This window comes from Sus scrofa, chromosome 14 (genome assembly GCF_000003025.6).
Source record: "Sus scrofa isolate TJ Tabasco breed Duroc chromosome 14, Sscrofa11.1, whole genome shotgun sequence".
In the NCBI taxonomy this organism is placed as follows: Eukaryota; Metazoa; Chordata; class Mammalia; order Artiodactyla; family Suidae; genus Sus; species Sus scrofa.
The window spans coordinates 9243398-9260080 of record NC_010456.5 but is presented as its reverse complement, the minus strand read 5'-3'; the positions used below and the strand labels follow the sequence as shown (position 1 = coordinate 9260080).

Here is a 16683-nt window from a genome sequence, read left to right as displayed (position 1 = left end):
ACACTCTGGGCCTTTGGACTAGAAATGTGGGTACATGGAGGAGTTCCCCGAGGATTCAAAGAGTTTGAGTTGGGGTCGGGTGGCTGCAGATCTGACCTGCATTTTTCAGATGACATTTTTCAGAGTCCGGGTGACTGCCCTACAGCCCACTTACAGGGCAGCTGGAACCACCTCCCAAGCTCGACTGAGTTGCAGGAAATACACTAGGAGGCTTTCTGGACCTACAGCCGCCCTGACCTAATTCTCTGCAAGAATCTCAGCCACACCAGTAAGTCTCTCTCCTCTTTGCCCGCAGCCTGGCAACATTTAGTGCTGAGTAGAAAGAGCCACTTAATCTGCGGTGTTTCCTTCGAGCTCCTGCCAGCCCAGAGGCCCACAGGTCTCCCTTCTGCAGCCAGTTATTGGGGCTCCCCAGAGTCACACTCTTTGATTGTGGTGTCGGGGCATGTCTGCATTCATGCACTCAGCTGGCTTTTGGAAATGACCCTCGGTACAAAACTATACAGTCTAAGCGCTTCCTGGATTTTTACCAGCACCACTCCAGGAAGGAAAGCATGCTGATGCTTGCTCTAAGGGCCTTATTAATAAGTAGCCTCCACGGCTTTTGCCCGGCCCCCGGCTGACAGAAGGTCATCCAGACTTACCCTCATACATCTCCAGGATGTGAACCGTGTCTCCGATCTGCAGGGACAGCTCCACATCTTGAGAGGCGTTGTAGTTATAGATCGCTGGAATGAGAAATCAAAGAGGGAAAGGATAGCCATCAGTGGCAGTTAAAAGACAAGTCACCAAAGAGCACGTTCAGCAGTGAGGCAATCATTTCTTCAAGAGATAACCCTCTCTTCAGTCATTTCATGTGAATCGCCCACTGTAACGCAGAGAGCATCCTCCCAGACCCCCATTCCTGGTATTTTACAGTCATTCCTCGGAGTTTCTGTGGTGGCTCAGCGGTTAATGAATCTGACTAGCATCCATGAGGACGCAGGTTCGATCCCTGGCCTCGCTCAGTGGGTTAAGGATCCAGCGTTGCCGTGAGCTGTGTAGGTTGCAGACACGGCTCGGATCCCACGTTGCTGTAGTTGTGGTGTAGGCTAGCAGCTACAGCTCTGATTCAACCCCTAGCCTGGGAACCTCCATATGCCGTGGGTGCGGCCCTAAAAAGACAAAAACAAAAAAACAAACAAACAAAAAAAACCAACCCAGTCATTCCTCCATTCAACAAATACTGGCTGGCTGCCCACTATGTATCATGTATTGTATTAAAGACCAGCAACAGAGTGTTGAGGCACACAGATGTGGTCCCTGTACCAAGGATTTTTCATAGTTTAGGACAGGAAGAGGGATAATAAATAAATAACTCCTTAGTTAAAATGGTGATAAGAGTTATGAAAGAAAAAAACCAGGCTCCAGTGAGAACATACTGTGGGGTTCTGTTGGTCAGTCCCCTTGCTCATCAGACCACAGGCAGCCTACACCACCGAGCTTACGATCTCTAGGGCATAATGTGAGCATCTCTCAGCTTCCCTGACACAGTAATTGGCAGCCATGGGGCCACCTGTGAGTCCCATCCACCCCCCAGGATAAACTAACACAGGGTGCAGTACGGGGGTCCCCAACCTAGGCACACTGGGGAAACGGGCTGCCCAGTGCTGCCTCATCAGGGCGACCTCTGTCACCACAGCCCTTAAGACTGGTAAGAACTGGGTCAGACTGTGCAAAGCAGTAAGCTAACTCTTAATAACTCCAAAGGAAGAGGGCAATCCAATTTTTAAGATGAGTAAGAGCTCTGAGGAGACATTTCACCAAGAATAACATATGATGACTAATCAGCAAAAGAATAGATTCCAACACCATTAGTCATCAGGGAAATGCAAATTAAAACCACACGGAGATACAACTTCACACTCAGTAGAATGGACATCTTTTTTTTTTTTTTTTTTTTTTGAGGGCCACACCCATGGCATATGTAAGTTCCCAGGCTAGGGGGTCAAATCGGAGCTTCAGCTGCAAGCCTAAGCCACAACCACAGCAAACACAGGATCTGAGCCACATCTGCAACCTACACCATGGCTCAAGGCAACGCTGGATCCCCAACCCACTGAGTGGAGCAGGGGATTGAATCCGAGACCTCATGGGTACTAGTAAGGTTTGGTTACTGCTGAGACAGGACAGGAACTCCTGGCTAATGTTTTTAAAAAGCAAATCTGGCAAGAATGTGGAGAAACTAGAATCATACATTGCTAGTAGGAATGGACAATAATACAGCCTCTATGGAAAACAGTTTGACAGCTTTTTTCTTTCTTCCTTTTTTTTTTTTTTTTTTTTTTTTTTTAGGGCCATACCTGCAGCATATGGAAGTTCCCCGGCTACGGGTCAAATCAGAGCTGCAGCAGGAGACGTACATCACAACTACCACAATGCCAGATCCGAGCCGCATCTGTGACCTATGCTGCAGCTTGCAACACCAGATCCTTAACCCACTGAGCGAGGCCAGGGATCAAACCCACATCCACACAGATAATATGTTGTGTTCTTAACCTGCTGAGCAACAACAGGAACTCTGTTTGGCAGTTTTTAAAAAGATCATGATAAATTTACATACAGCCCAGCAAGGTCATGCCCAGTCAAGTAGCCAAAAGAAATGCAAACAGGTCTGCAGAAAAATTCTACTTGAATATTCATAGCTTCTATGGTGGGCAGAAAAAGAGCCCCCCCAAAGATACCCATGGCAAACATCTAGAACTTGTGACTGTTTCTTTATGTGGCAAAAAATGTAAGTTAAGGATATTGAGAGGAGGTTATTCTAAATATTTACGATGTGCCCTAAACATGATTCCACACATCTGGATAAGAGACAGAAGTTTTGAGAGACTTACAGAAGAGGAGGCAACATGAGGACAGAGGCAGAAGTTGACACAATATGACCTCAAGTCAAGGATTGCCCACAACCACGAGGATCGAGAACAGGCAAGGAAAGGAACCGCCCCTGGAGGCTCTAGAAGGAGCCTCGCCCGTCAATACCTTGATTTTAGACACCTCGTCTTCAGAACCATGAAAGAATAAAATTCTGTTGTTTTAAGCCACCAAGTTTGTGGTAATTTGTTATGACACCCCGAAGAAACCAACATAGCAGCACTCATCACAACAGCCACAAACTGGAAACAAGCCATCAACCGAAGAATGAATGGAGAAGTAAATACGGTCTGTTCCTACAGTGGAATATTACTCAGCAATAAAAAAGGAATGAAATACAAACACATGCTACAATGTAGATGAACTTCGAAGACGTTATGTGAAATGGAATCATATGCATAAAACATATGTTCAGCTTCTGGTTACTGGTAATGTCCAGAAGAGGCAAGTCTATCAGAGATGTACGTACAACGTACAGCAAATGATTGGTTCCCGGGGTCGGGGGTGGAAATGGTAACTGAGCACAACAGGCAGTAGGGAGCTTTACAGAGAGCTGGATACATCCTAAAATCGGATTTGATAGTGGTCCCATAACTTTGCACGTTTACTAAAAAACCATTGACCTATATGCTTAAAATGGGTGGATTTTCTGTATGTAAATTAGACTTCAAGGAAGCTGGTGGGGAGGGGATTGTTTTTAAGTAGAGACTTATTTCTTGCCCTCCCTCATGATAACTGATCTGCAATCCTTCCGTTCTAGCCCTTTACCTGATGAGCCAAAGAACCCACAATGCTCCCGATCTCCACAGCTCTGATCAGCTCAGGAGGCTGGTCACTCAGTTCATCAATCCATCTGCCAGACCCCACAAGGGTCATGAAAGAACAGTATCCCGGCCTTTGCCAATCGTGGGAAGCTACTGCTCTTTCCTGAGCCTGCAAGGCGCCTAAATCGTCAGCATGACGGTAGGCTGTGCCTTACATCACAGTTAATCTTTGCACGGAAGGAAGGAAGGAGCATGTGTCGCTCCACACCTGTCTCAGGTGGCCTCCCTTTTTGAAGAGAATCACCCAAATATGTATTCTGTCTTGGCACAGAAGCCTGCCCAGATTAAGTTGCACCTAATTTACTCCCAAGCTTGTGGACCGCATTCTGAATTCAGACCACGGGCTGGCGAATGAAGTGGGTTCAGAGAAAACTGCACAGAATTCAGTAGGAATGAGCTCCTGGTTCCCAGACTTCTTTGTGGGCCATGAGGGCCTCAGCTCCAATTCCACTCAAGTTCACATCCTTCGTCCCACAGCTAGTTGATGCCAGTGTTTTCCCCACAAAGCACACTGCAGGTTTTCTGTAAAAAATAGACATCTCACACCCCTGATTTCCGCCCCGCCCCATTCCCTCCCTCCCTTCCACTGAACTGGATCCTTCCCCTGGCCCCACCAGCCCCACCAGCCCAGCTTGGCAGATGGAAGCAGGAAGTAGTGAGTGTGCCGTGTCACAGTGTGTTGTGTAACAACCAAGCTTCACCTCTTCCTTGTTCTGAGTCACCAGGAAAGTAAACAGAAGCTCTCAAAGACAGCACCTGGTCCTGGTGCCTCCAAGCACAACCTCCAAGGACTGCTGTGTACGCGCGCGCGCACACACACACACACACACACGCACACACACACTGACACCAAAGACTGTTTCCTTAAATCCTAGATTCCTAAACCTAACAATCAAAGCACTCCCTACATTATCCACCTGTGCCTCCATCATCTGCCAAATGCCACACTCTGTCCCAGGCAAGACTCATATTCCTCCCTAGATTCTGCACACAATTCATGGTTTACCTCTGCTTATCTTTTTCTCCCTCCCACTGCAAGGCTCACACTCACAATGCAATTCAAATGACTATCAACTCCCCCTCCCCCTAGGATCTCCTTTTTCTCTGCCATCCCCAAACTTCTCTTTGCACCACAGTTTGGGTCTTTCATCCCAGATAACCCTGTGTTAATGTTTGCCACCCATCAGAAGGGAAACCCCTCAGTTTCCCTTCTGTGGGGACCTGGTCACACATCACTTGGTGTCTTTCACCTTCTGAGGCCCTGGGGGAGGCCCCAAGAAGGTGCTTCTGGCACCAGAGTGACTTTTATAAAACCTGCCACTCAGCTCATTGATTCACCACTTCTACCCCAAACTCCAAGGTCCATCTGCTTCCCTCCAATGCAGCTGCTGTGGATTCCCACCACTCAAGAAAAGGATACTGGAGTTCCCGCTATGGCCCGACTAGTATCCATGAGGACACAGGTTTAACCCCTGGCCTTGCTCAGTGGGTCAGAGATCCAACATTGCTGTGAGCTGTGGTGCAGGTCACAGATGTGGCTCAGATCTGGCGTGGCTGTGGCTGTGGTGTAGGCCAGCAACTGCAGCTTGGATTCGACCCCTAACCTGGGAACTTCCATATGCCACACGTGCGACCCTGAAAAGCAAACAAACAAACAAAAGTAAAAATTAATTCATTCATTTAGAAATTTTAAAAAGTTTTAAAAGGAAAAAAAAGAAGAAAATGGTATCATGTCACTCTTTCAGCCTCTTCTTGCTTATTATGCACGAGAATCTGCCTTTCCAGCCCAAGCTTTCAAAGAGAGTTCCAAGGGAAACATATCCCTCAGCAACGCCTTTCACTGGAGTGCAAGTCACCCACTGGGGCCATGTGTACTATCTCTTTCATGCCTCTGGGCAGAAGTTGCAAGATTTCTTTTTTTTTTTTGTCTTTTTGCTATTTCTTTGGGCCGCTCCCGCGGCATATGGAGGTTCCCAGGCTAGGGGTCGAATCGGAGCTATAGCTGCCAGCCTACGCCAGAGCCACAGCAACGCAGGATCCGAGCCGCGTCTGCAACCTACACCACAGCTCACGGCAACGCCGGATCGTTAACCCACTGAGCAAGGGCAGGGATCGAACCCGCAACCTCATGGTTCCTAGTCGGATTCGTTAACCACTGCGCCACGACAGGAACTCCGCAAGAAGATTTCGAATCACTTACAACATCTTCCACTCATGCCACCCTCACACTTGAGAACCATGCCTTCCCGCCCCCCTGCTGAAAACACTTCATCTCCACTGTGGTTTATGGTTTCATTTCCATATGAAATACAATAACTGTATCAAGTGGGTACCGATAACCACATTATTTAATGAGGAAAGTCAGACTCAGAAGGGTAAGCACCTTGCCCGGCAGAACCCAGCTTTACGAGCAGCAAAGCTGTTGCTAATGTGGTCCTGGGGGGACACACTCATCCCATTTGACCAGGCTGGTCCACGATGGCCAAGGTACACCCTGGGATAGCCTAGAAGCAAGTGAGGGGCCTGAGAGAGTCTCAGTATGTTGTCTGCCCTAGAATGCTCTCCTCACAACCCCCTGAAGAAAAACTAAAACATGACATTCTCTATGAAGCATCTGGTAACATCTACAAGGGAAAAAGCTCCAGCAAACACAGAATGGGGTCCCATTTTGCGCTGTCTGCTACTCAGAATATTAACAAGAGGATCAAAGTCAACTTTTTCATTATGATCTTTATCTGCCTACTTTCAGCCATTAGAACTATGAAAACTAAACATCCCCCAAAAGCTGTATCATACAAAACGGTGACTGGTGATCATTCTGTCTGCTCCTCTGGTGCTATTTCCTTTTATTTTGGCTACACCTGTGGTATATGCAAGTGCCCCGGGCCAGGGATCAAACCCCAGCCACGGTAGTGACAACACTGAATCCTTAACCACTAGGCCACCAGGGAACTCCTGGTGCTATTTCAAGAAAAGGCATACAACTGACGCACTCAGTAGAGGTTTTCTCCATGGAATGTGAATAGCTGTAACAGAGAAAGACAGAGAAAGGAGAAATAAAGGAAAGCCTTTGGGTTAAACAAAACAAACTCAATTCTACCACTTCCAGGTGTATGACCTTGGGGAGGTAGTCTGGGCCTCAGTTTCCCATCTGTAAACGAGGCATTGGACCAACTGATTCTAAGGGGCCCTGTGGCTCCAACAGCCTCTGATTCATCAAATGATGATAAAAGGCAAGAAAACAAGCTGTGCTGTTGTGAACCAGCAGGCACCACAGCAATCTCTTGTTTTGTCTGAGGAAGAGCAGGGAGTCACTGTGTATGAACTGCCTCGCTGGCCGCTATGAGCAAGGCTGGGGATGACAAGCTGCTGGAACTCTGCCCCAAGCAGCTTACTGTTTATATCCTGAAAGCGTAATTTTGCCGAGCCAACTAGACAAGACAGTATGTCTACAAATGCAAAATAGTTTGCATCTTACCAAATCTTTGTTTTGGCCTGGCCTTTTCTTTTAAACCAGACTTATATGAGAGAGGAGTAAAGAGAAGGAATTCGAAGTCTTAATTAAGATCATGCAACAAGAAACCAACAGGACAGACAGGCCCCACGTGAGGATCCGTTTTGATGAGGAAAAGTGGATGGGTTACTAGTACTTAATCTTTCTAATAAATCAGGCTCTTTCGGGAATCCTCAAATTACAAACTAAAACATGACATTTTCTATGAAGCATCTGGAAGCATCTACAAGGGAAAAACCTCCAGCAAACACAGAACAGGGTCCCATTCTGTGCTGTCTGCTATTCGGAATATTAACAAGAGGATCAAAGTCAACTTTTTCATTATGAGCTTTATCTGCCTACTTTCAGCCATTAGAACTATGAAAACCAAAAAGGCACCTCTCAGGGGCGTGCCCGTCGTGGCTCAGTGGAAATGAATCTGACTAGCATCCATGAGGACGCAGGTTCAATCCCTGGCCTCGCTCAGTGGGTTAAGGATCCGGCGTTGCCATGAGCTGTGGTGTAGGTCGCAGACACAGCTCAGATCTGGCGTGGCTGTGGTGTAGGCTGGCAGCTACAGCTCCGATTGGACCCCCTAGCCTGGGAACCTCCATATACCGCTGGTGGAACCCTAAAAAGAAGGGGGAAAAAAAAAAGCACCTCTCAAGAGTTCCCTGGTAGCTCAATGGGTTAAGGATCCAGCGTGACCACTGCTAGAGCTTGGCCCAGGAACTTCTGCATGCTGTGAGTGCAGCCAAAAAAAAAAAAAAAAAAGAGCACGTCTCATCTTTGACCATCACCCTGGGGGTTAAAGCAATAACATTCGAGAAGGCTAACTGGACTTTTTTTTTTTTTTTGGCTCGCTAACTCTAGTCTACTATAAGAATCAGAGAATCACATTCAACAGGAAGTATGAGCCCAGGAGCAGAAACAATAAATATGTATGTTTTTCTGCTGATCATTCCAATTAAGCTCCAAACTAGTCACCCAGATCAGGGACTATCAGATAAGGACATCAGTGTTTACCTGTCACCAACAGTACTCCACAGGAGCGGGCTCGGACAGGATTCTTAACTTCATTTTCTAGAACCTTTAGGAGACTTTAATGACCGGTTAAGAAATTTAATGACCAGTTAATTGATTACTCTTTAGAAATCTCTATTTTGAGAATAATATCTGTTTGTAGCTAGAACAAATAAATGCATATTTTTTTTTTTTTTGTCTTTTTGCTATTTCTTGGGCCGCTCCCATGGCATACGGAGGTTCCCAGGCTAGGGGTCCAATTGGAGCTGTAGCTGCCGGCTTACACCACAGCCACAGCAACGGTGGGATACGAGCCTCGTCTGCAACCTACACCACAGCACACCGCAACGCCAGATCCTTTAACCCACTGAGCAAGGCCAAGGATTGAATCCACATCCCCATAGATGCTAATCTGATTCCTTAACCACTGAGCTATGACGGGAACTCCACTTTTTTTTTTTTTTTTTTTTTTTAATGGCTGCACCTGCAGCATATGGAAGTTCCCAGGCCAAGAACTGAATCTGAGCCTCGGCTGCAATCTATGCTGCAGCAACACCAGATCCTTTAACCCACTGCACCAGGCTGGGGATCAAACCTGCATGTCTGCAGTGACCTAAGCCGCTGCCGTCAGATTCTTAACCCACTGCACCATAATGGGAACTGCAGATAAATATATCGTTAATGAGAGAGATATTTCACAGATATAAACTCATCTACGGTTTATTTATTTCCTTGCTAGTACAAATGATTACCTCCAAGCCATCTCATTGAAATTAATACGAAATTAAATTTACATGAAAAATGTAAAGGAGGAAAGCTAAAACAAGGCAATTTGAAATGCGGAACAGAAAGTGTATGTCCCACAAACACGAGGAGCTTTTCCGAAACCACAGCTTCCCTATGCATAAAACAAAGGCAACAGTATATTCTTCCCAAGAAGAGACTGCAGCAGAGCCCCCAGGATGATGACAAGCCCGGGTAGACACAGCGTGAATGGCAGTGACCTTCCCTTTCTCCCTCTCCCCCTTCTTGCCCTATCTGGCGTCCCACCTTGAGCAGGCTGGCAGTCACATCCTCAGAGATGGACACTACCACCGAACCAACAGGACAGGAGAAGTCATTCAATGAAAACTGGGAATCAGTTCCCACTGGGGCGCCGCAACTGGATGGACGGCGTCTCTGCAGCACCAGGTCGCAGGTTTGGTCCCTGGCCTGGCACAGTGGGTTAAAGGATCCTACATTGCCGCAGCTGCCATGTAGGTCTCAACTGTAGCTAGGTCAGATCCCTGTCCTGGGAATGTCCACATTTTGTGGAGAGGCCAAAAAAAGAAAGAGAGAAAGAAAGAGAAAGAGAGAGAGAAGGAGAGAAAGGAAGGGAAGGGAGGGAGGGGAAGAAGGAGGGATGAAGGAAGGAGAGAAGGAGGGAAGGAGGGAAGAGAAAAGCAAAGCAAAGCTGGGAATCAAGAAGGGCTGTAGAGGTAACAGAACAAGCTGGCCTCAACAGTCTTTCCAAGGGAAAGGTGTGGGACAATGAAGGGCCTGCGTCCTTAAGGACAACAAACGCAATTTTTTGCCTGCAGCTAAGTACAGAGCTCCCTCTGAAGCAGCACAATAATTAGGAAGTAATTCAGTATTTTAACCATTTCTTGCCGCCCCTTCCAAGCATTACTGCACTGATTCAACTGAGGATCCAAGGAGTTACTTAGGATTTCGATAATGTCTCCACCATGGACTCACTTAGAGCACGCCCAATCTGGATATAACACTGAAGGTACATATTCTAACATTATCATGCTTATAGTTCTATCAGCTTCTGTGCTTTTCACCTGATCTCTTTCTTGTTAAAGAAAAGTCAAAGAAAAAAGAAAAATCAGAGAGTACCCGAGACAGGGTTTCAATGTTGAAGTTAAGAAAGTAACTTACTAACAAGCCCAAAACACCTTTCCCTTTGCAAACAAGGTATTAGAATCAGGTTCTTGTTGGTATATGTTTGTTTTTGTTTTGTTTTGTTTTGTTTTGTTTTTTGTCTTTTTGCTATTTCTTTGGGCTGCTCCCGCGGCCTATGGAGGTTCCCAGGCTAGGGGTCGAATAGGAGCTATAGCTGCCAGACTATGCCAGAACCACAGCAACGCAGGATCCGAGCCACGTCTGCGACCTACACCACAGCTCACGGCAACGCTGGATCGTTAACCCACTGAGCAAGGGCAGGGACCGAACCCGAAACCTCATGGTTCCTAGTCGGATTCGTTAACCACTGCGCCACGACGGGAACTTCGGTATATGTTTGTATTAAATAAAAACTAGACAGATCTAAGATTAAAATGGACAGATCTAAGACTGGGTTTGACATCTACCTTATGGACAGAAATCATAGCTGAGGAATAGAGAATCTAGAGATAAAAGCCACGGATGATGGCGAAATCTAGAACAAGCACTTTGCAGTGATAGTCAAATACGTTAGTGACTGTTTTCTCCATGTGTATGTGAATTTGAGACAGAACACAGTTCACTGAGAAAAGGAATGATCCCCAATCAGGCTGGAAAACCCACTGATTTGAAATCACCAACCTAAAGATGCAAATACAACAGCAGCGGCTTTGGACCTGGGCTTAGGTCTGGGCAGGGCCTGTCCCAGGACAAGCTCAGCTGGTGTCCCTCACCCCATGGGTCACATGCAGGAAGGCCTTAGAGCCAAAGCCCAGCATCTCCTGTATCACATACACCGGAATCACAGCCTACTGACAGCACCCTGAGAAAACAGAATGTGTGTACATGCAGCCAGGAGGGAGGGGGTCATGAGAAAAGCAAGAGAGACACTGAGAGACCCGAGAAACCTTTTGTTTCCTAAATGAAGAGTTGGCAGCCGAGTGCAGGACAGACCAAGATGACGTCAAATCACAGGCCGGCTATTGAGGGTACTTTCCACAGTGTGGCCAAAGAAAACCCTACCATTCTGGACTCTCGGGCAAGTCACTCAATCTTTTGGGTTTCACTCATTAAGAAAGTGACATGTATAAATTCTGCCCACCTCTTAGGGTTATTGCAAAAATAAAATAAGAAGAATCATAAAAATTACTAACTACCGTAAGGTATTTGGGAGCACGTTTTTTTCAGCCCAACAGAAAAAGACAAGTAGGACATCAAAGAGATACATAACTCTGGGCTAACCTATTTGAAATGAAAGTTCAGTATGAATTTGGAGTATTTTTCTCCCCTAAAAAATAAATGTTTGAGGAGTTGCTGCCATGCCACAGTGGGTTAAGAATCCGACTGCAGTGGCTTGGGCTGCTCTGGAGGCATGGGTTTGATTCCGGGTTCAGCACAGTGGCTTAAAAGGATCCAGTGTTGCCACAGCTGCAGCATAGCTCAGGTTCAACCCCTGGCCCAGGAACCTCCATGTGCTGCAGGTGCTGCCATTAAAACAAACAAACAAACAAACAAACAAAAACAAAAGTCATGTTCATTTCAACCAAAATGTGGCCAAAGCAGACCAGAAAACACATCAGGGATCATATGAATCACCCTGTCCTGCAAACATCCAAAAAATGGACAAACATATGACCCTATGGTTTCCAGACACTGAACAGCATGTGATGCAGGAAAGTGATGCCTGAGAGAGGAGAGAAAGATGAAGTAGATCTGCAATTACATTTCCAGGCAAAATTGCAGGGAGGAAAATCTCAAACAGAGCCCAGTAGTCACCCTGAGATGAGGGAAGAAAGTTACGGAATCAGGGAAGTCAAGGTGGCTAGAACGCGCTGGGCAGAGAATGAGAGAGAGGAGGGCTGCAGAAGTTTTCCTACTAGCTTAGGCTGATTACTGATCAGCACCGGTGTGTGAAGAAAATTCCCGAGGGCAAGGAAACGAGTCACTGCGCAAGCACAGGAGGAACACCTCCTAAGCCTCACACAGGGCTGGGAACAGTCAAATTAGCTACAACCAGAGTCAAGAAACCTTGCAGTACCTGACTATTGGCTTGAATTGCCTTGATAAGGCAACCAAACTCTCCCTGGACTACAGGCCATGCTGGCCCTTCCTAATAAAGATGAAATGCAAACCTGGAAAGAAGGAAAGTTTCCTCATAGCTCAACGCCATCTTGGAACAAGACTCAAACTTCCAACATGATGAAATTTACAGGGTCTGACATGGTGTTCAAGACTATCATCAGGCATGCAAAGGAAGAAGGAAAATAATCACCTCTAGTTAGGAGAAAAATCAATCCATAGAAAAAGACTCAAAAATGTTACAGTTCAGGCAACAGTTCAAGTCCCATTAACTGCAAAGGATGCAAATCATACAAAGCATGTTCTTGACCCAAACTGGAATTAAGTTTAAACACAATACTAGAAAGACATTTAGAAAATTCCAAGATATCTGGAAACTAAGCACACCTCTAAATAGCTCCAGAACCATTCAAAAGTCAATGTAATCTACTACACTAAGATGAAAAAAGAGAAAAAAAAAATATGATCATCTCTGTAGACACGGAAAAGGCATTTGGTAAAATGTGATATCCACTGATGATACAAAGTGTCAGCAAATTACAAATATCTTCAATCTGATAAAAAACATACATGATGCACCTATAGCAAATATCATACTGAATCATCAAATATTAAATGCACTTCCCTAATACTGGAACAAGGCAAGGATATCTGTCTGCTCTCTATTCTATAGTCTAACGGTGGTTCTAGCTATGCAATAAGGCATGAAAAAAAAGAAAAGAACTTACTCACTGGAAAGAATGTCAGAAAGCTATTATTATTAGCACATAACATGATCATCTATATAGAGAAATATGAGGCATTTACAAAAGTTACTAGAACTAATGAGTGATTTTAAGACCCAATGTGGGTAAATACACCAAAAACAATCCTTTGTATTTCTCTATACTATCACAAACAAGCTGAAATTGCTGGGTTATGACATAGAGTGCATTTCTTCCCATAGAAGGCAGGTCAAATTGTTTGAAAACCTGGAGTTCCCACTGTGGTGCAATGGGATTAGCAGCATCTTGGGAGCACTGGGACACAAGGTGGATCCCTGGCCCCGCACAGTGGGTTAAGGATCTGGCATTGCTGCAGCTGTGGCTTAGGTTACAACTGCAGTTCAGATCTGATCGCTGGCCTGGGAACTCCATATGCCATGGAGCAGCCAAAAAAAAAAAAAGTTCGAAAATCAGTGTCCCAAAGAAACTCTTGCACAAATGTACCAAGTAATATATATAAGAACAGTTTAAAAAAAAAGAATGCTCACAGTAGCAATGTTTATGATAGCAAAAAATGGAACCAACCCATGTCCACCAAAAGGAAAAATAGAGAAACTATAAAGACCAAAAAATAAATAAATAAATAAATAAAATGGAGTTCCCCCACTGAGGCACAGCAGAAATGAATCCAACTACGAACTGTGAGGTTGCAGGTTCAGTCCCTGGCCTTGCTCAGTGGGTTAAGGACCTGGCGTTGCCGTGAGCTGTGGTATAGGTCGCAGATTCAGCTCGGATCTGGTGTTGCTGTGGCTGTAGCGCAGATCGGCAGCTGTGGCGTAGACTGGCAGCTGTAGCTCCGATTCAACCCCTAGCCTGGGACCCTCTATGTGCCATGGGCATGGCCCTAAAAACACAAAAGACAAAAGACCAAAAAAAAAAAAAAAAAAAAAAAAGAAAGAAAGAAATTGTTATACTCAAACATTGAGTACAGCAGGGGAAATGAATGCATTCATCAAATTTGCACAAATGCCACCAACAAATTTGCACAAATACCAACAAAATGTTGACCCAATTAAAATATATATATATATGATATACACAGGATGGTGCCTTTAGATAAAATTTAAAATCTTTGAAAACTAAATGAATTTTTTTAAATATACCTAAATATGTGGTAAAGCTAGAGGAAAAAATTATGAAAATAAAATACACTAATTTCAGGACATTTTTCCTTCCAGGGTGGGGCTGGGGTATCAGACTATTAGGGCGAAGTATGGGTATAGAGCTAATATACAGAGCACATTTTTTTTTGCAATTCATTAGATGGAGATACATTGGGGGGGTTATTAGTTCCTTTTTTTACAAGTATTGTAAAGACTCTTTTTAAATATTCCAATGGTTCACAAATTTTAGCATGTGTCAGAATCAGCAGAAGGGCATGATAAAATATAAGATTGCTGGGCTTCACCTCTAGATTTTCTGAGTCAGCTGATTAGGAATGGGGCCCCATAATTTGCATTTTAACAGGTTCCCAGGTAGCAATGTCACTGATTCAGGCCACTTTAAGAACCTCTACATTACTTATTTCAGCCTCATACAAACCAGCCACGTAGAAAGAGTGAACATGGGCCTCATTTTACAGATTACAAGAAGAAATCTCTGAGGAGTTCCCATTGTGGCTCAGTCGTAAGGAATCCGACTAGTATCCATGAGGACACACATTCAATCCCTGGTCTTGCTCCATGGGTTAAGGATCCAGCAGTTGCCATGAGCTGTGGTGTAGGTCACAGATGCAGCCCGGATCTGGTGTTGCTGTGGCTGTGGCATAGGCTGGCAGCAGCAGCTCTAATTCGACCCCTAGCCTGGGAACTTCCATATGCTGCAGGTTTAGCCCTTAAAAAAAAAAACCTCTGAGAGATTGAGAGTTCTGCAGTATTACACTGTTGTTGATTGTACCAGCTCTGGATTCTGGCAACATATGCCCAAATGCTGGCTCTATATTTACTGATTCTTATTGGGGGTAATGCAACTTCTTGGTGCCCTAATTTCCTTACATGTAAAATGGATACAATTAGAGCAATTTATATATAGGGTTCTTGTGAGGATTAAGGGATTATAAGGATAAAGCACTTAAATCTGTGCCTAGTACATAGTAAACCCTGGGTAAATATTAATTAACTATATTACCACTAGGTTAGTTAAATGATAGAGCTGAGATTCAAATCTAGGTATTCATATTCATTATTTTCAATCACTGTCAGCACAAATGCCTTTTGGTACCACAAAACAACATTGCTGAGTTCCACAAAACCTATAAATAAAAAAAAAAATTTTAGGAGTTCCCGTTGTGGCACAGTGGTTAATGAATCCGACTAGGAACCATGAGGTTGCGGGTTCGATTCCTGGCCTTGCTCAGTGAGTTAAGGATCTGGCGTTGTCATGAGATGTGGTGTAGATTACATACTCGGCTCGGATCCCACGTTGCTGTGGCCCTGGCGTAGGCTGGTGGCTACGGCTCTGATTAGACCCCTAATCTGGGAATCTCCATGTGCCGAGGGAGCAGCCCTAGAAAAGGCAAAAAGACCAAAAAAAAAAAAAAAAATTTTTTTTTTAGAAACCTTTAAAACTGGAAGACTTTAATGGAAATTGTAGATCCAACTGCTCTTCCCACTTATAAGAAAACTAAGAACCTAAGACCATAAAATAAAAATGACTTATTAAAAATAATCTGTAAACCAACTATAATGAAAAAAATACAAATCATTTATTAAAAAAAAAAAGAAAAGAAAATCATGCAGCTAGTTAGAGTCAATCTGGGATGAACAAGCTGGAGTAGTTTTTTCCAAAGGCCAAGTAAGTGGTCTTCTAATAAATTTCACCCTATACTGAACAGTACTTCTAAGGTAAACAATGAAAACAGTGGCAGATTAAAAACACATGCTCAAGAATGAAACGGAACACTCCCTAACACCACACACAAAAATAAACTCAAAATGGATTAAAGACCTAAATGTAAAAGCAGGTACTATAACACTCTTAGCAGAAAACACAGGCAGAACATTCTGTGACATAAATCCCTGTGATAGCTTTTTTGATCCTCCTCCTAGAATAAGGAAAATAAAAATAAAAATAAACAAATCATATCTAATTAAATTTAAAGGCTTTTGCACAGCAAAAGAAACCATTAACAAAATAAAAAGACATCCTACAGAATGGGAGAAAAAAATCTCCGCAGCCAATATTACTGATAAGGGATTAACCTCCAAAATATACAAACAGGTCATGCAGTTCAATATTGAAAAACCAAACAACCCAACCAAGAAATGTGCAGAAATAAATAAGACATTTCTCCAAAGAAGACATACACATAAAAAGATGTTCAACATCACTAATTATCAGAAAAATGCAAATCAAAATTACAATGAAGAATCTTCTCACACCAGTCACAACAGCCATAATCAAAAGTCTGCAAACAGGAGTTCCTGTTGTGGCGCAGTGGTTAACGAATCCGACTAGGAACCATGAGATTGCGGGTTCAGTCCCTGCCCTTGTTCAGTGGGTTAAGGTTCCGACGTTGCCGTGAGCTGTGGTGTAGGTTGCAGGCGCGGCTCGGATCCCGCATTGCTGTGGCTCTGGTGTAGGCCGGCGGCTACAGCTCCAATTCGACCCCTAGCCTGGGAACCTCCATATGCCACGGTAGTGGCCCAAAGAAATAGCGAAA

The 16683-nt window shown here is 44.5% G+C and overlaps 1 protein-coding gene across 1 annotated transcript in view; it reads right to left on the bottom strand.

The window, feature by feature from the left end:
* Positions 1–16683, bottom strand: part of DOCK5 (dedicator of cytokinesis 5) — a 241436-nt gene that overhangs the window by 178635 nt on the left and 46118 nt on the right. The window contains 1 exon segment of the mRNA XM_021073736.1: positions 645–728. Coding sequence (XP_020929395.1) covers positions 645–728 — 84 coding nt within the window.